This window comes from Choloepus didactylus, chromosome 6 (genome assembly GCF_015220235.1).
Source record: "Choloepus didactylus isolate mChoDid1 chromosome 6, mChoDid1.pri, whole genome shotgun sequence".
Classification (NCBI taxonomy): Eukaryota; Metazoa; Chordata; class Mammalia; order Pilosa; family Megalonychidae; genus Choloepus; species Choloepus didactylus.
Genome location: NC_051312.1, coordinates 64047731 through 64067902, shown reverse-complemented (window position 1 = coordinate 64067902; position 20172 = coordinate 64047731). Strand labels below are relative to the sequence as shown.

Below are 20172 nucleotides of genomic sequence, written 5' to 3'. Positions count from 1 at the left end.
TGAGTTAACTTGATACAGAAAATATACATACTCAGTCTACTGGCCATTAAACCACCTTAAACCTGAGAGTATTTCCAAAAGATTTCAGTTAAAATACTAAGATTTCAATTAATGGCCTAAATGGTAAGTTTGACTTATTATTTTTCCTGGGGGCTCAGTATGGCCCATCACAGAATACTTACTTCTGCAGTGATTTAGTTCTAGATCTTAAACCAAGATTCCAAGTTTTTATCTTGTGTGGCTTACTGTGGTAGAGACAACAAATTTAAAGCTTTAACTAAAATTAGAAATCTGAGAAATGCCTTATTTTAAGTTTAATATCTTGATCATTTATTCATATTGTTTATTTAGTCAACAAAAACTTACAGCTCTTTGTCTATGTCTAGTACTTTATTAGTCCCTTGTGATATAAAGGAAAACAAGACAGGTACAGCCCCATAATATCTTACTAAATGTTAACACGAAGCTTTTGACCTACATTTGATCAAAAGAAACCATTTCCTATAAAAAGGATTATTAATGTACAAGGATGGGAACATACCCTGGTAACTTCCAAAGTGGAAAAATAATACTGAGCTTATTGTGAAGTTCCTGAAACTCGTCAAATGTTCGGAAGACAAATGATGGTTCCAACTGTCCTTCCCTCAAAATTCGGACTACATAAATCTGAAAAGAAATCACACCCCAACTTCACATTAAATTTATAACAAAACTTTTCCTGATGTAAAGAAAATCAACAGATTAACTCCATGTAGTCCAAATGCTTTTCAATTGGTAATATATGTGTCACCAAAAGGAAACAGCAAATATGAAAGTCACTGTATATATAACACATCTAACTACATGTTAAGAATCTGAGGTGAACAATTGCATGGAACTTTGAATAGGAAGTGAGATACGGTAGATTAGTATAGGCTGGAGTGAAATAGTGACACATCCCAGAGTAATTTGGGCAGATAATAAAAAATATATTTACAGCCTCCCCCTCCCCAGCCCCGAGGATCTGGGGGAAGGTGCAGATGTATTGGATATCCTCACCTGGGCTGGTGTTGATGTTGTCACAAACATTGGGACTGGCGGTTTGATGTGCTGAGCCCTCAAGCACGGGACTTGCCCTTATGAAGCTCATTACCACAAAGGAGAGTCTAAACTTGCATGTAATGGTGCCTAAGAGTCTCCCCCTGAGTACCTCTTTGTTGCTCAGATGTGGCCCTCTCTCTCTCTAACTGAGCCATCTTGACAGGTGAACTCGCTGCCCTCCCCACTACGTGGGACCCGACTCCCAGGGGTGTAAATCTCCCTGGCAATGCAGAATATGACTCCCGGGGACGAATGTGGACCCGGCATCGTGGGACTGAGAGTATCTTCTTGACCAAAAGGGGGATGCAAAATGAGACGAAATGGTTTCAGTGGCTGAGAGATTTCAAATGGAGTCGAGAGGTCGCTCTGGTGGACATTCTTATGCACTATATAGATAACACCTCTTAGGTTTTAATGTATTGGAATAGCTAGAAGTAAATACCTGAAACTACCAAACTCCAACCCAGCAGTCTGGACTCCTGAAGACAATTATATAATAATGTAGATTACAAGGGGTGACAGTGTGATTGTGAAGACCTTGTGGATCACACCCCCTTTACCTAGTGTATGGATGAGTAGAAAAATGGGGATAAAAACTAAAGGACAAATGGGGTGGGATGGGGGGATAATTTGGGTGTTCTTTCTTCACTTTTATTTTTTATTCTTGTTCTGGTTCTTTCTGATGTAAGGAAAATGTTCGGAGATAGATTGTGGTGGTTAACGCATAACTATGTTATCATACTGTGGACAGTCGATTGTATACCATGGATGACTGTATGGTGTGTGAATATATTTCAATAAAACTGAATTTAATTAAAAAAAAAAAAAAAAAAAGAATCTGAGGTGAATAAGACCAAGGAATGACATAAATCCCAGAAACCGCTAAAGAGATAGATGTGATGACATACAATTTTTAAATTTCAGCAAATTTAAAAGACAAATGATATATCTCAATAAAACTGAATTAAAAAAAATTAAACCATGAAAAAAAGAAAAGACAAATGACAGGAAAATGGGCAAATGACTAAAATAAAATAGCTGAGAATACAAAGGATTGAGGTCCTGCAAATCAAAAGAAAAAAAAAAAAGACTAAAAACTTAATTGGGCACAATATGAACAGAAGAAAATGACATAAATACTTGATAACTATACAAAAAAAAACCCAGAATTTACTACTCATAAAATAAGTGAAAATGCTGAAATTATAGGGAAATGGATTTCTAAAATTGATCAGTTTGTCAAAGATTAAAGCATTGGAAGGTATTATCCAACAAAAATGTTAGCACAAAGATGAAAAATAATAGCAAAAAAGATGAAAATGCTATACAGTCAAAATCCTATTTTTGTTCAAAAACAAATTTCACATGTGTATGTTATGATATGTATAAAACTTTATCTCTGGAGAATGGAATGGAATCTAAGACCATTTACTTTATACAATACTTCTGTATAGACTGAATTTGTCATAATGGGCAAGGTTTACCTCTGAAATTAGAAAATTTGAAGACAGAGAAAAGCAGAATAATAGCACTCTTTTAGCATTGTCTCTGAAAGGAGGAATATCATTTGACCCTTGCGGTTTTGTTCTCAAGCAAATTTACCAAGAAATAAGTGCCAGAAAAATATTAGGGAATCCCCAATTACATTGATTTATTTTTGAACCATCCACAAAAGAATAAGCATGAATAGAAAAAATGCAACTTTAGCAGAGCCAGTGAACGAGGAAGGAGAGATAACAGTAATTCATACATGAATGTCTAGAAATATTAAAACCAAACTTACATAATGTTTATCTGGGTTGTATTTCTTATGATATGTGAAAACAGAGACTTCCTTGATTCGGCCATCTTGTCTGAAGGAGTATGTTTTAGGTGAAAATGACAGGATGGGCTCATCATTAGAAGGAAGACCAGAAAAACGCAGCTGAGCAAGGTTGTGAATGAAGAAGTTAAACTTTGTGGCGATGCTCCCTAAACTTGACTCAATAAGCCTACAAAATAATCAGAAAACTTGTTAATAGTAAATGTTCATGGAAATACATACTAATTTTTTCAACTAAAAAATAAAAAACCCACTTTCATTCCTTTCAAAATATTATGCACACTCTCACTTTATCCAGAACCCCTTTGTTGTATTGCACAGACTTGTTAAAATACATCTCAACCCAACAAAAACAATTTAGCACAAGAAAGTCTCCATTCCATCCCACTGTCCCCAAGAAATGACACTTTGTTTTCTTGAGCCCTGTGGGGTCTAAGACTAATTAAAGTGCTATTAGGGATAGAAGATGATTGGTATAATGCTTTAAACATGATCTGATTATTTTTTCCCTGGTAATAAAGGAGGAAGGTAACACCCAAATAGGTATGGAAGGAAGCATCCAAAGTAATCCAAATTTAAAAAATTCTTTCTATTAATAGTAAATTTGTAAAATCTGGTGTCAGATTCCTTATTCAGGTAATCATGTCATTCAGGAAAAGAAGTTTTGACAGGATGGGGAGTTTGGTAGGGGTAAATGTGGAAGGCAGGTCTGGATAGAACATTTCAGGCAAGCAAAAAACAGGATAAGGAAAGCCAAAACAGAGGAAACAGATTCAAGAAGAGAAGTAAGAGAACCTCAAATACAGATTTTTGCCTGCTTTGTAGTTTTGACCAGGAAAGTCAATGAATTTCTTTAACAAAACAAACCAGATCTAAGATGGCGGCATGGAGAGGAGTGGAAGCTAAGTAGTCCCCCTGGAACAACTAAGAAAAAACCAGAAACAACTAGTAAATAATCCAGAATAACTGCAGGGGGACAAACATGACTGTCCACTCAACATACACTAACGTGAATTGGGAGGAATGCCCAAGAACACAGCATAAAATCTGTAAGTAAGAACTGTGGATCCAAATCGGGAGACTCCTCCCCCACAGCCCGAGCTACAAAGCCTGGTGGTACCAGAGAAGCTCTCACCCAGCAAAAATATAGCTCAGCTGAGCTCCAACTGGGGTTTCAAGTAGCGAGTGTGAACTGCTCAGTATGAGGTACGAATCCCTAACAAGTAGACAGAGGCCTTGAGTGACAACTGACCTTGGAGAACCGGAGGGTCGCCTCGGACTAGCTCTGTTCCTTTTTCGATTCAGTGGAGAAGGCCTTGGCCATTTTCAGTTCCCAGTTCTGTGACCCAGACAGGGGTGTGGCACAGGCAGAGAGAGACCACTGAAATGCTAATGACCCCCCCAAGGTGTCTATCTACTCTAAGAGGAAAGGGGTGGGGCCCAGCTCTACTACCTGCCTTTCATTCAGAACTTACACCAGTCAAGAATTATAGGCTAATCTTTGCATCAGGCAGAGCGCACCCCTGCATGGCCCGGCAGCCCAGGGCTTCCCTTGAGAGACGGCGCGCACTAGTGACGTAGCACAGCCTTCCCTCAGCAGAAGTCCTGGAAGATCACAGCTGAGAAGGGGGGCCCGCTAGGAAAACCCAGGGACGCTACGTCAATGCCAGTGGTTTGTGGGTCAACGAAAGAGAGGGTCTGGGGCAGACCTGAAATGAAGGCTTAGACTTTTGCAGCGGCCTTGAATCTCCAGGAACACCTGGGAGGTTTGAATATTAAAGCAGCCCTGCCTCCCTGACCACCCACACACATGCATCACGTTCAGGGTGGACAGCTCCAACAACAAACACAAACTGAGTTCACCAACTGAACCCCACAAAAATAATTTCCCCACACACCACAGAGACAGAGTTGGGGAGAACTGACTTGAGAGGTATAGGTGACACGCAGACACCATCTGCTGGTTAGTTGGAGAAAGCGTACACCACCAACTTGTATTTCTGAAAAATTAGATTGGTGTTTTTTTTTTTTTTACAACTTGAAAGAACCCTATCAAGCAAAGCAAATGCCAAGAGGCCAAAAACAACAGAAAATCTTAATGCATATGATAAAACCAGACGATACGGAGAACCCAAACCCAAACACCCAAATCAAAATATCAGAAGAGACACAGTACTTGGCACAATTAATCAATCACAATCGAAGAATGAAAACATGGCACAGGATATAAAAGACATGAAGAAGACCATGGAACAGGATAAAAGGGACATAAAGAAGACCCTAGAAGAGCATAAAGAAGAAATTGCAAGATTAAATAAAAAAATAGAAGATCTTATGGAAATAAAACAAATTGTTGGCCAAATTAAAAAGACTCTGGATACTCATAATACAAGATTAGAGGAAGTTGAACAATGAGTCAATGTCCTAGAGGTCCACAGAACAGAAAATGAAAGAACAAAAGAAAGAATGGAGAAAAAAATCGAAAAAATCGAAAAGGATCTCAGGGATACGATAGATAAAATAAAACGTCCAAATTTAAGACTCATTGGTGTCCCAGAAGGGGAAGACTAGGGTAAAGGTCTAGAAAGAGTGTTCAGAGAAATTGTTGGGGAAAGCTTCCCAAACCTTCTACACAATATAAATACACAAAGCATAAATGCCCAGCGAACTCCAAATAGAATAAATCCAAATAAACCCACTCCAAGACATATTCTGATCAGACTCTCAAATACTGAAGAGAAGGAGCAAGTTCTGAAAGCAGCAAGAGAAAAGCAATTCACCACATACAAAGGAAACAACATAAGACTAAGTTGTGACTACTCAATGGCCACCATGGAGGCGAGGAGGCAGTGACATGACATATTTAAAACCCTGAGAGAGAAAAATTTCCAACCAAGAATACTTTATCCAGCAAAACTCTCCTTCAAATTTGAGGGAGAGCTTAAATTTTTCACAGACAAACAAATGCTGAGAGACTTTGCCAATAAAAGACCTGCCCTACTTCAGATACTAAAGGGAACCCTACCAACAGAGAAACAAAGAAAGGAGAAAGATATAGAGAATTTTAACAGACATATATAGAACCTTACATCCCAAATCACCAGGACACTTATTTTTCTCTAGTGATCACGGATCTTTCTCCAGAATGGACCATATGCTGGGACATAAAACAAGCCTCAATAAATTACAAAAAAAAAAAACAAAAAAAAACAAACAATTGAACATATTCAAAGCACAATCTCTGACTACAATGGAATACAAATAGAAGTCAATAGTTTTTGAATTTTAACTCCACTATTTACTTCCTACATGATATAAAATACACAAACTCTAATGACAAATCAGTGGTTCTGAACTCAATGTAAAATATGTAATTTTTGACAAGAACTATATAAAGGTGGGGGAATGGAGGAGTATAGGTACATAGTTTATGTGTCCTATTGAAGTGAAGGTGGTATCAAAGAAAAACAAGATTATTATGGATTTAAGAGTCTAATTTTAAGCCCCACAGTAAACACAAAGAAATTATCAGAGAATATGACCATAGAGATGAAAAGTAGAGCATGGGTTAAGAGAAATGGGGGAAGGGGCAAAGGGGAGTTAAGAAATGAGTGTAGGGTTGCTGTTTGAGGTGAAGGGAAATTTCTAGTAATGGATGGTGGGAAGGTGATAGCATTACAACATTCTAAATGTGATTAATCCCACTAATGGAAGGCTAGGGAGGGGGTGGAATGGGAAGATTTAGGCTGTATATATGTTTCCACAATTAAAAAAAAAAAAAAAAGACAGTCTAAATAGATGACAGTTGAATGCCAAGGATGACCCTGGATGGGATCTGAGGATGGAGGACAGGAGGCTCAAAGGGACACAGCTGAGACATAAGGAAAAGGAAATATAGAATGTAAGCTTTGTATCATTGTTGAATCTCTTGCACTTCTTAGCTGTGCTTAATGGGATTGCATAAAAGAATGTTCTTGTTCGTGGGAATTGTATATGTGAATTATAGTATTTGTTCAAGGATGTGTGCAGCTAGCTCTCAAATGTTCAGAAGACAGAGCAACAGATGATAGATGATAGGGAGAGAGGGAGAGAGGGAAGAAGAGAGGGAGGGAGGAAGGATGGAGGGAAAGAAATAGCGGTCTGACAACATGATAAAGTTAGTGGACAGGGGTATCAGGGGCGGAGGTCAGGGAATGCTGGAGTTCTGTGTATGGGGTTTGTATTGTTTTTGCAACTGTTCCTATAACTTTGAATTTATTTCAAAATAAAATGTAGAAAAAAAAAAACAAAAAAAAACCAACAAACAAAACCCATCAATACTTAAATTATCAGGATTACTTTGGAAGGCTATACAAAAGTCAGCTTCCTTTAAAAGTCAGTTTCTTTCAATTCAATTCGGCCCAGACTCTTAAGACCAGCGAAGTCTAGTCCAGTTTTATATCTCTTTTCCAGTAAAAGGAAAGAGGCAAGAGAAAAAGGAGAGAAAAGAAGAGGCTTATGTGTCTCCCCTTGCTGTGCTACTGTCATGATGTAGCAGCAGCAATTAGTGACCAACCTGGTCACTTGACCTTTAGAACTTATTTGCCAGGAAGATCTACTTTTAAAGCAATAATGATAAATTCAAATGCCAGTATACTGGCATATGCATTTCTCAAGTACTACATCACATAATAACAGTTTACTACAATAGTGTCCCAGAGTTTGCTGTTTTTAGTACTTAGAGTATCCATAAAAATTGTTATGATAGAATCTTGAAAAATAAATTACTATAGATATTCTTTTAGAAAGAAATCTTAAACAGGTATTTTGTACTGAAGAAAACATGTTTCTCAGAAATAGTTCAAAAACAATTTTAAAAATTAAAATAATATATTAAGTAAATCTTTAGCTCATATTTTGAGGGAAATAAATGTATTTTTAAAATGCCATTGTAAGTCCTTTACATTCATTCAGTAAGCAAACTTTTGATAACCCACTATTTGCTCATAAATGTGAATCACAAAATGAGAATTTTGATATGTAACATTTGTTTAAACTAAGGTAAAACATATCAAAGCCAAATTGTATGTGCTTTTTCCAATAAACTTAAATATGCCTTACCTGGTAAAGAAAATTGTAGCTTCTGCATCTGTAGTTTGGGGTTGAAGCGCATCTCTAACATACTTTAAGTCTTGAATACTTGTAAGTTCTGGTAATCCTGAAGGAATCATCTATAGAAGAAAAGAAGTTTTGAGTTAAATCTTTAAAAACTCAGTTCTTCACCCATCCCTGGAAACTGGACAAGTTATCAGAACCAAAACAAACAAAAAGTCATAGTTTTGAGGAGTCTGTCAGTGTTTGCGGGACCTAAGTGATTCTTTTATACATGAGAAAACTGAGGCGAAGGAAGTTAAGTGACTTGTTGGAAGTCACAAACCCAGTTTGTGGAATAAAAGCTGTGAAATCAAGACCTCCTCTGGTCTAGTCCTCTATTTTTACTACCACATCAATTTCAGTCACAATAATTATAGCAATATGCTGTTTTTAGGTTTTTTTACTTTTCACTTCAGTATAACATACATCTAAAAGAGTACAGAAACCATAAACTCAATAAATTTTTACAATCTAAACACACACAGATGAAGACACAAAACATTTACCAGTATCCCAGATGTCCCTTTCAGGCTCCCTTTCAGTTACTACTCACCACCCCCAGTATAACCACTGTACCAACTAGTTTTCTGTACTTTACATAAATGGAACTATATAGTATGCATTCATGCCTGTCTTCCTTCACAGAGCAGTAATTTCTAAATATTTCAGCAATAATATATCTGACATTTATGACTACAGTAAATTTTATTCCAAAATAAAAAAATATTCTTTTTTAGATATTGAAACACAGATACATTAATATAAAATTAATTAAATGCTTGTAAAGAACAAAGTTACCAGTGAAAGCAGGTTAAGAAAGAGGTTTGTTTGCTTTCTTATCAGGTTGTAGGCCTGACAGCAGAGGTCCACAAACAACTGGAAACGAATGGTGGGCTTTTCACCCCCATTAATGACGTATGCCATATCAGAGGTTAGCACAAAAGGAGCCCGATCCCTATTTAAAAAGAAGGTACACACAGAGTATTATTCACAGAAGAATATTAAAATAATGCTATTGCTATTTGGTTATTATTAATAACATGGTTATTAAACTAAGCTATCCGAACCACAGCAATTTCCAACTGAGAAATAAAATCAGGCAGTTTTGAATTTGCATAATTCTTAAAATTCCTTTTTTTCAGTAAAGCTATCATAGAATAATCTCATTATTTAGATGAACTTATATTGAAATTTTCTTCAAGGTGATATTTATAAATCCACACAGTCAAATAAAGATCCAGCAGTAGTTACACAGAGAGAAAAATTATGTATTATTGCCATTATACAATATGATCACATTTCTAATAGTACAGCCAAAAAGATAAAATAAAATATATCTTTGATTCATATTCATTTCAACGAATCTTATACACACCCTATACTCATTCTTATCATCTTTTAGAGCCTTTTTCCTCTCGTTTTTCCCAAAAGGAACCACAAGGTAAAGCGCATTAATAAAAAAAAAGCAGGATTATGAGACATTAATTTGTGTCATAGGAAGCACCTGTCTTTTCATTAGCAACAGCAATAATAACAATATCAATACCTTTTGAAGCTACCAAACATCTGTGCATGGCCCAAAAATTTTCCAAAGTCAATGTGAAACATGTGTCCAGTGCTTCGAAGCATTATATTGTCATTGTGTCGATCACAGATGCCTAAAACATAGGTAGCTACACAGCATCCAGCACAGGAATAGAGAAAATTCTCAGAAGCCTATAAAAAAGATAATAATTAATTTTTTTAAAAAGAGGCAGGATTACAAATAAGATTAAAGGAATTCACTGCTCTTCGAAAATACTACTGCAATCTACTTTCTCAGGAAGCATATAAACTGGGTTATGGTAAAAAAAAGTTAGTATTTCCTTAAAGCAAAGGCAAAAATACCCTTCTAAAGATACTCCCCTTTCTCTCTAACTTCTGTCTTTTAATAGGCAGGGATCCCTCCAGTCCCTACTTAGGGTAGGTGCTGCTTTTGAATAGCTTTTAAGCACCATGTTTGGGTGGAACTCTGTTCCTCACAGGCTCTGGTACTTAGCATAAGTGCTAACAGTAGGACAAAGATTAAACTGTAAGGAAGAATATTTTTTCCATTTTTTTTTCTTATAGAGAGAACACATAAAGAAAGTCAGCTAGTATCTTAAAATGCCTAATAATAAAATCAATATGTTTTATTTTCCATTTTGTTATTCCCTATGTGTTATCTGCAAGTTTTTCAAAGCTGAAGAACTTCTTTCACTTTGGCCCTGTCTGTCCTGAGAATTACTAAAATTACCAAATAATATAGCAGTTTACAGCAAGAGGCATACAATGAGTATTCTGATCTAAAGTATGTACACTTGGTTTATTCTCAAGATACTGTATTTCTGAGCAGAGCAGTCATAGGCTATACCTGTCTATGTGGTTAATTTTATTCCATAATCCCTAAGATTATTACTGATGATACAGATGATAATGATGATAACATTAAATGTTTATACAGTACTTATGACAAACCTAGCACTACTCTTTCCCTTTCTATATATACATATATATCTACATAGAATATGCATGTGTATATGCATCTATGTGTACATTAATTAACTTAAAATCTCACAAGAAACCAACGACATAGGTACTATTATTACTGCCATTTTACAGATAAGGAAACAGAAGCACAGAGGGGTTATTTGCCCAAGATCAAACAACTGGTAAGTGGCAGGCAATCTGACTCCACTATTTTATTTCCTCTCATTTAGTAAAGCACATAAAAGAGCCAAAAGCATAAAATACCCTTCACATATGCTACTTGATAATTATTTTATGTCAATTTATCTGGAGTCAACATTCTATAAACAAGTACTGGCTTCTGTAGCAGTGCTTCCCCAAAACCACAAGGTGTAAAACAACAGAGTGGTCCTAACAGTTGAAAAGGCCCACAAAGGACAAAATTCCTCTACTTTATTTTCCTAAGTCAACAGATGGCACCTATATGTATTTGTAAAGGTGATACATTAATGATTTTACATAAACGAGGCAACTTAATGACATTAAAACTGAGGTCTTCTTATATCACCATTCAAAGTGTTCTTGAGTCTCTCTTAGGCCAAGTCAGTACTGTTAGAGGTCTTATGTCCTAAGAGATTGCCCTTTCTTCATATATAATTCAAATAAATACTAAACCAAAAAATAGACGCTTCCAATAATTAGAAGAGAAAGAACAGCTATCAATTATACAATTTAATCCATGCCAGCAGCTCACATATAACTCATTTAATTCTCATAATTTAGTAGTACTATCATTAAGCCATCATATATACTATAATAGAATATACCATAATAGTTTACCACAGAGGTCACTGAGGCACAAAGAGGATGTTTTTTTCACTCAAGACACCAGAGCTAGAGAGTGACTTGGGGCCTGAATTGAAGCCCAGACTGTCTGGCCCATAGTCTATGCTCTTAAACCGCATGACGCTATAGCTCTTACTTATTTCCATAATTTCTTCCAAGATCTTTGTGAAATAAAACATTCTGGGTTATAAAAATACCTCTGCTTTGCTGGCCTCTAAGTACATGTTTGGAATGTTTTTTGGGTAATTTGGCTTGATTTTACTTAGATTCCTGCCATTAAAGGCACTGTTTTTATATTCTTTTCTACACTTGAAGAAATAAGATTCTATTTTCCTGACTTAGATTAAATGGTTATTTAGTCACCAGACTTGGAAAATAAAAGCATTTTAAACCTATAAAATACACTTTTGAAAAAGTTATTTAGAATAAGGAGACATGCTAATCACCTTTTCATATTCTTCTTCAGAGGGATTGTATTTTCTTAGCCACTCTGCAAGTGGTTTATCTTTAAAGGATCCCGTCACGCCATATTCCACTTGAATTTTCCTGAGGGTATCTGAAGCAGGAACTAGTTCCACCATGCCTTTAACAACAAAATATTAAGCTATGTGAAAATGTCTCCCAAAAGTTAGACTTTTTAAAATTTTTCAGCTTTCAATCTTTGACATAAGATACCAGCTAGCAATTATCACTTTAAAAATTAAGTCTGGCAGCCCATGCTAGGAAATGTGAGCAATCACAATTATTTACTATTTTTTATTTTCAAAAGTACCCAAGATGTAAAATTGAAGTCGACTACTGGAGACTCTATAGTCTGTGCTAATTCCCAAAGAATAACTATTTTAATTATAAACTAAATGATAGTGACCTCATTTGTAAAGGTACTTATAAGATACATGCTGTCCAATTTCAGCACAAAGAGCTTTGTCTAATCATGTATTTGAGCAAGATGACAGTGTTTTAGAATACAGTAAGCCCTTTCAAAGAAAGAACAGATTAAGATTGTCCTTGTGATATGTTTCAGTCTCAAGTAAAAGTTTTGTCTTCCTAACAGGAATGTAAATGCACATAATGTAAAAGAGAACAATCAGGTGATAAGGGAATTCAAAGTCACATGTAACAAATGGCCAAAGAATTTGGAACTCAGGATCTGAGAAGGCCAGAATATTAGTCATCCTATCATATGGAAGAGGAATTCAATTTAGTTGCATGTTACTCTATAAAGAGAACTGGAACCATGGGTTGGAAGACACCAGGAGACACTCCTCATTTCCCCGAATACGAGAAAGAACTCTACAGCTTTCGGAGCTATCCAGGATCGGAGGGACTACCTTGAAATGCAATAAATTCCCTACATTATAGGTGTTTAAGCATAAATTGAATGGCAGATATTAGAAGGATGATTAGATAAGCTAATCTTTCAGGTGACTTTCTGGAGTCTATGATTAGAATCTATGAAGCATTTCTCATTTCCATCTTTGAAACCCCACAGCATTGCCTTTGTAATTCTCTTACAGCTTTTAGCTTATTAAAGCATTTTCTAACTACTTGTATGTTTTTAATTACTCTCTTCTAGAATTTAAGCACTACATGTTCTTAGTATTTTGCAGATGGTATACATGCAACAAATATCTGTTGAATAACAATAATGATAACTGTTGCCAGTTATTGAGCATATATAATGTATCAAATACTGGCTTGTTTTACATTCATTATCTCATTTAATTATCACACTACATGAAAGCAGCACTATTATTCTCAGTTTACATACATGGTAAGACTAAAAGTGACTTTATTCAATAAATAATAGAGGACGTCTGCTCTTAGTAGAAACTTAGTAGAAAAAACCACTAATTTATTTTGCAGAAATGAAAGCAAAGTTGGTTTAACTCAGATAAGGTCTTATTTTTAAGTTCAAAAGCTAAAGACCATAAAGCCCTCTTGCAGTCAATTAACAGACACTCCTGGTTACTGCAAAGCACGTATCAGGGCTGGAACAATCATTCAGTTGTTTTTTTAAACAGATTTAATCATGAGCAACTGAATCAATGAAGTAACACTAGATTAAAATAGGGAACAACTGAAATCATTGTGTGTACCTGCCTGCCATGCATCAGGTACGCACTAAGCTAAATTTACTAGAAAAGAAAATAAGATACCAAGACACAAGCTAACAGACTTACCTCGATCTCTGCCAGTTGAAAGACATTTGAAAATTACCATCCTCAGATCCAGTCCTTCTTTAAGCCATATTTTATCCATAATCTTTATCATCTGTAAAGCTAACATATCTTGTCGAAGATCTTCACCAACCTTGAAATCAAGAGAATAAAAGTAAAACCTGAACCTTTTCAAAGACTTAACAGATTACAAACTATAAAAGCTATGGGGAGGAGGTGGGGGGTGGACATCAAGGGAAATTGAGGGACAGTGAAAAAAAAATAAAGAACAAGACGAACAGAACTTCCTTTTATTCTTCTATTGCTGAGAAAGTTACTTAACTCCTTCATCCCTCTGTTTCCTGATCTGTAAAATGGGGACAACTACCTAGCTCATAGGGTTGTTATGTAATGGTTAAATGAGTTAATATATGTACATCACATAGTATATGGCCAATACATTTTAATTATTTAAAATTATAAATTTTATAATTTTAGTTTGAAAGCTTGAAGTTTAGTATTCATCTAGGCGATCATCTCTCAGATACATAAGAGCACAAAACTGAAGATCTAAGTTATAGCTCCTGATCATATGTAGATAATGATAAAGAATAAGGTTCTGTGACTACAGAGCTTAGGCATGATTTCTTTAAAACTGCAAGTTGTTAGTCTCTCTCTCTAGTTTGAATTCAAAGAAATTAATGGTATTCTTTCATTTGTTTTTGCTCCCTCTCTCAAATTATCTTCTTATATTTCTGGTGTTGGGTTTGAAATGATAGAGTACAAGAGAGGGAGGATACAGAGAATGTCTGTTTCCCATTATACTCTAAAAGGCAGATCTTATTACTATTCCATTTTACAGAAGGAAACAAAGAAGCTTAAGTAACTTATCTCACAGCCACACCTATTGGAACCAGAATTCAAACCCACATACTCTAGCTCCATAACCAATTCTTGTAACCAAGCTGCCTGAGCCTCCTCTTTATGCTTCTACAAAGAAGCAACTCACTGTTCAGCATACTGGTGGTTCTGTTTCTGAGTGAGGCCAATCTCATGGATTCCATGCAGGACAGTACATAAAAGTGCTTCAACTTTGATATATAATTTAGTTTTAGTTTCTTAAATCACAGTAACAGAAGTATTCTACTAGCTGAGATGCCTAGATCACTGGATTCTGAAAAGTATAAACCTCTCTGACTATTCTGAAGCACTATTACAGGTCAAGAAGGAACAGTCAACAAAGCCTATGAAGTTTCCAGATTCCAAAAGAATGTACTATCCTTTCTAAAAATCAGACTCTAATGAAATACTGACAACAATTGTAAACATGATTATAAATTATTAATACAAAAGCTGAACAAATGGAGAAATTTATAATGTTCTTGCATTGGGAAACTTATTATCATAAAAAATATTAACCCTTGGGAAACTTCCACTTCCAGGAAGACGGAGTAGACATACTTTTGCCTATTCTTTTCCTTAAGTAGAATTAAAAACCTTGGACATTATATATAAACAAATTTAAGAAGACACTGATAGGTAAATTAAAGACGACAGATGGGCTAGGGAACTTGGGACCCAAGAAATAATAGGTGATGAATTCCTAGGGTTTTATTTTTGTGTCATATATCCCACTCTTGGTGGTGAACAAGCCAGCAACCCAGAAATGCCATGGGTGCAGACAAACAACAACAACAACAACAACAACAAAGACCAACAAAAGCCTGCTCTCTCTAGTCATACAATTAGGAAAAGGGCAGCCCAGCAAGGAAGAGACTTTTACATGATAATCCCTCTACTCCAGTCAACACCACAGAAAAAACTGTTGCCCCACCCCCACACATGTCAGCCAAGGCCAAGAGAGTAGCTTAGATTTTTACCTGCTCCAGGCTGCAATAAGGAGCCCTGATTCCCCGGCCCTGAAGGCCTGGCAAGGGGCTGATATTTTCATCGCCACCAAGTGGTAATAAATTTACTTCCTTAGTAGGGACCTGGAATGCCCATCTACATCCAGCAATCGTGAGAAGCATCCCTGCCTGAAGTATCATCTGAGGTCAGATGAGGTACCTGGACCTTTAACTCCACCTGGCAATAACGAGGCAGTGCCTACCCTTCCCATGCAACAGTGGTGGCAGAGGAAGCCAGCTAAAACAGAAAGTGTAAATAAGATCCAGCTTCTCACAACACAATACCCAAAATGTCCAGGTATCAATAATAAAAATATCATTCATACCAAGAACCAGGAAGATCTCAAATTGAATGAAAAAAGACAATAATAGATGCTAACATTGAAATAACAAAGATGTTAGAATTATTTGACAAACACTTTAAAGCAGCCATCATAAAAAAGCTTCAATAAGCAATTATGACCACACTGGAAACAAGTGAAAAAACAGTCTCAGCAAAGAAAATAAGAACCAAATGAAAATTTTAGACCTGAAAAATACAAAAACCAATATAAAAAACTTGATGGCTCTCCATCGGACTCAATGGCAAAATGGAGGGGACACAGGAATGAACCCATGTACAGGAAGAGGAAACAATAGAAATTACCTTATATGAACAAGAGAGAAAAGACACTGGAAAAAAAGTGAACAGAGCTTCTAGTACTTCTATGACTACAACAAAAGAGCTAACATTTGTATCACTAGAATCTCAAAAAGACAAGAGGAAGAAGGTGGGGCTGAAAAAATACCAAGGAAATAATGGCTGAAAACTTCCCAAATTTGGCAAAAGACATACACCTACAGATTCAAGAAGGTAAATGAACCCCACATAGGATAAATCCAATGAAATCCATACAAAACACATCATAGTCAAATATCTGAAAACTAAAGACAAGGAAAAATTATTAGAATCAGGGAAAGAGAAAGGACAACTTTGCCTATAGAAGAAAAACAACATGAATAACAGTGAATTTCTAATCAGACACCATGGAGGCCAGAAAGAAGGGGGACATTTTTCAAGTGCTAAAAGAAAAGAACTGTCAACCCTATATCCAGTGAAAATAGCCTTCAGGAATTTAGGAGAAATCAAGACGTTCTCAGATGAAGAAAAACTAACAGAATTCATCACCAACTGACCTACCCTAAAGAAGGGCAAAGGAAGTTCCTTAAACAGAAAGGAACTGATAAAACTAGGGAGCTTGGAGCAACAAGAAGGAAGAAAGAATATGTTAAGCTAACATATGGTAAATACAATTGACTTTCCTTTCCCTCTTGAGTTATTTAAATAATGTTTTATGGTTGAAGCAAAAATTACAAGGCTGTTTGATGTGGTTCTAAATGTATATAGAGGAAATATTTAACACAATTATAAAAAAGAGAGGGCAAGGGGATTTAAGTTTCTGTACTAAAACTAGTAAAATGATAAGATCAATAGACTGTGATATAATATAACACATGGAGAAACCTTTAAAAAGCTATACAAAGAGATATACTCAAAAACAATACGGATCTGTCATAATACTAGCTGGATATAACTTTAAGAAACAGATGATTCAGTGAGTAAATACCAGACTTGATACATTAAAATACTAAAATGTCCTGTGTGCAAAAAAAGATTAGAAGACATGCAAAAAAAACAAGAAATGATGTCTCATACAAAGGTGCAAATAAAGCATTAGAAACTATCAATGAGAAATATCAGACATTGGATATACCAAAGATTTTTTTAAAATTGCCATAAATGTGACCAAAGAGCTAAAGGAAAACACAAAGAATTATAAGAAATCAGGAAAACAACAGATGACAAAAAAAAAAAAAAAAAGAAAATATCAATAAAGAGATAGAAATCATAAAAAGGGAACCAAGCAGAACCGAAGACAACAGTAACCGAAATTAAAAAAAATGCCCAGAGAAGTTCAACAGCAGACTAGAGGCAGGAGAAAAAACAATCAGTGAACATGAAGATAAGACAACTGGAATTTTTCATTCTGAGGAGAAAAAAAGCAAACAAAGAAACAAACGAGAAAGTTAACGTAGGCATTGTGAGAGTTTCAGAAGGAGAAGAGAGAGAAAGGGACAGAAAGAATATTAAAAAAAGAAATGGCTGAAAACTCCCCATATTTAATGAAAAACATGAATATACACATCCAAGAAGCTCAACAAACTCTAAAACAGGATAAACCCAAAGAGACACACATTGAGACATATAATCAAACTGTCAAATGTGAAAGATTAAAAAGTGAGTTCTGAAAGCTGCAAGAGAGAAGCAAAGTGTCATGTACAAGGGAGCCTCAATAAGATATAATGCTGAATTCTCATGCTGTAGTTATGATGTACTTATTACCTTTGTAATTTTGGAAAAGCAATTTGATAAAAGAATTCTTAAACTGCCGTTTAAAAACAAAGTAACCCTATTTTGCTCACCTTAAACATGACATTAATTTCTTCTCCCATAGGATCAGCATTTACCATTGTGACTTTTAAGGGAACAGCATTAGAACTGAAAAAGGAACATGACTGCAAATACAACATATTTAAATTAGAAAGATAACACTGGAATAAAAATGGAATTAAGGTTTTTATTGTCCTAGGCATTTTCTCTTCACTTGTTCCTTTGAATTACGGCAAATGAAATAACATATGTGAACAGCTCCTCAGATTGTATGGCAGATAACAGGTATATAGAAATATTTTTTGAAACTTAATAATGGAATATATGAATAAAATGTTATCTACTCTCTAGGCGGAGAAACAAAAACTAAAACTTGAGACAGAAACTTTTAAAGTTTGAGCTCTCAAAATGCTGTAATCCCTCCATAGCATGCAAAGTCTTGTGATACTCTTATCCTTTCTGTAAACCACATTGATCTTGGATGAGATCTCTACTTCTCCTATTTATGATACAACTATAATCAGCCACGGAATCAAATATTGACCCAAAATTCAACAACTTCATTAGCAAAGATCTAAATCTTATTTTTAAATAAAACTGATTAAAAAACTGATTTTACGATAATGAGACCAATTTAAAAGAAACAACAAACAAAACCCAGGGGAAAAATGTAAATTTCCCCCCTCAGTGACATAATTATACCACTCAAGCACCTAGAGTTAAATTTCAATGTAGGGTAGCCATATGTTAACTTAAAAAATCACCCAAGCTGAGAGACTTTTGTACATAGTTTTACACTGGCCTGTCAAAATCACAGAAACATTATATGGATGAATTAATTTGTTGCTTTTGCTGAACTCACATTAAAGAAAATTCAGTATTTGCACTATTAGCCTTAGTTCAAAATATAATTATTTAGTTTTGACGATTATTCAATTACTTTTTTTTTTTTTTTTAAGAGTTCAGCTCTTTATTAAACATGTTACAAAATAAGTTTAGTAAAAAAGACCAGTGGTGGAGGGTGCAGGACCTCCTGCTGGTGCAGGAGCCATTGCTGGGACAGGTCCACCAGTCCTACATTGCAGATGAGGTTATCAATGTTGACATTGGTCAGGGTGTTTGCAAACAAGCCAGGTCAGAAAGGTTCAACATTTACAACAGCTGCTTTAATGAAAGCATTGATCTTATCCACTGTGAGGGTGACCTCACTGTCATGGAGGATGAAGAAAGAGAAGACACAGACAGCGGTCGGGCCTGGTGCCAGAGTAAATGAGGGTCTCACCTCAACCTGGCCTTAGTTTCCTTCTAAGAACCAAGCACCTTAGAGGCAGCTGGGAAAAGTTCAATTGCTTTCTGTTTTTTGTTTTTTGTTTTTTTCCAATTACTTTTTGATAGCTCTAAAAAGTGCTATAAATCTAGGAAGAATCTGTATGATCTTTCAAAAGAGGAAAAAAAGCCTTTCTGTGACTAAGCAGTTTTATCATTGGAATTACAACATATGACTCTCATGTAGCTTTTATAGCAGAGTAGATAATGATTTATTTTGGGGTGGTAAATAATTTTACACTTTTTCTTTTAGAAATGATGATATCTAATATCATAATGTAGATCAATGTAGAACCCAAACAGACATCCATACAAACTTATGAACAATCTATGCAGGTTTTAGCCTCATTTGCCTTAAGCATACCTGCCCAATTGCCTTTTTCCTATGAATTATTTTGAAATGTAATGTGTTTTAATATTTCACCTTAATATTTAATTCCTTTGCCACAAGACTTGGATTGAGAGGGAGACGGCACTTATTTCTTAGAAAAAACGACTGTACTCGTTCCATACTCCTTTGGAGGACAACCTAAGGAAAGAGATTCATAATTTCAGTATATAATGAAAATGAAGAACCATTTTTTTCCTGTGTATCAATATTTATTATGACAGTATTGGTTATTAAATGATCATAAAAAACTGAAAACCATTAGTAGGGATTTGTTAAATAAATTTTAGTTCCTCCAATGGAAAATTAGATCTTTGGAAAGGACATGACTGATGGCTGGCAGCACAACATTTTCATCTGAATTATATATATATATAATATTTAAAGGCCTTTTATAATGGGAAATATAAAATATACACAAAGGTAGAGAGAATAATATAATGAACTGTACATTTCATTGCATTGTTGATACTTTGTGTAACTTCAACACAAAGTATCAACACTTTGATGATGCAGTGACACCTATACCCTCACTTTTTTCCCTGGAGTATATAAAAGCAAATCACAAACATTTCACATAAATATTTTAGTAT

At 35.4% G+C, this 20172-nt stretch overlaps 1 protein-coding gene across 1 annotated transcript in view; it reads right to left on the bottom strand.

Annotated features, from left to right (window-relative positions):
* PIK3C2A (phosphatidylinositol-4-phosphate 3-kinase catalytic subunit type 2 alpha) overlaps positions 1-20172 on the bottom strand; it is a 164960-nt gene that overhangs the window by 23576 nt on the left and 121212 nt on the right. Inside the window, 9 exon segments of the mRNA XM_037839322.1 lie at positions 542-666; positions 2864-3071; positions 8003-8112; positions 8834-8990; positions 9582-9751; positions 11815-11951; positions 13552-13681; positions 17898-17990; positions 19616-19720. Of these exon segments, the coding sequence (XP_037695250.1) occupies positions 542-666; positions 2864-3071; positions 8003-8112; positions 8834-8990; positions 9582-9751; positions 11815-11951; positions 13552-13681; positions 17898-17990; positions 19616-19720 (1235 nt within the window).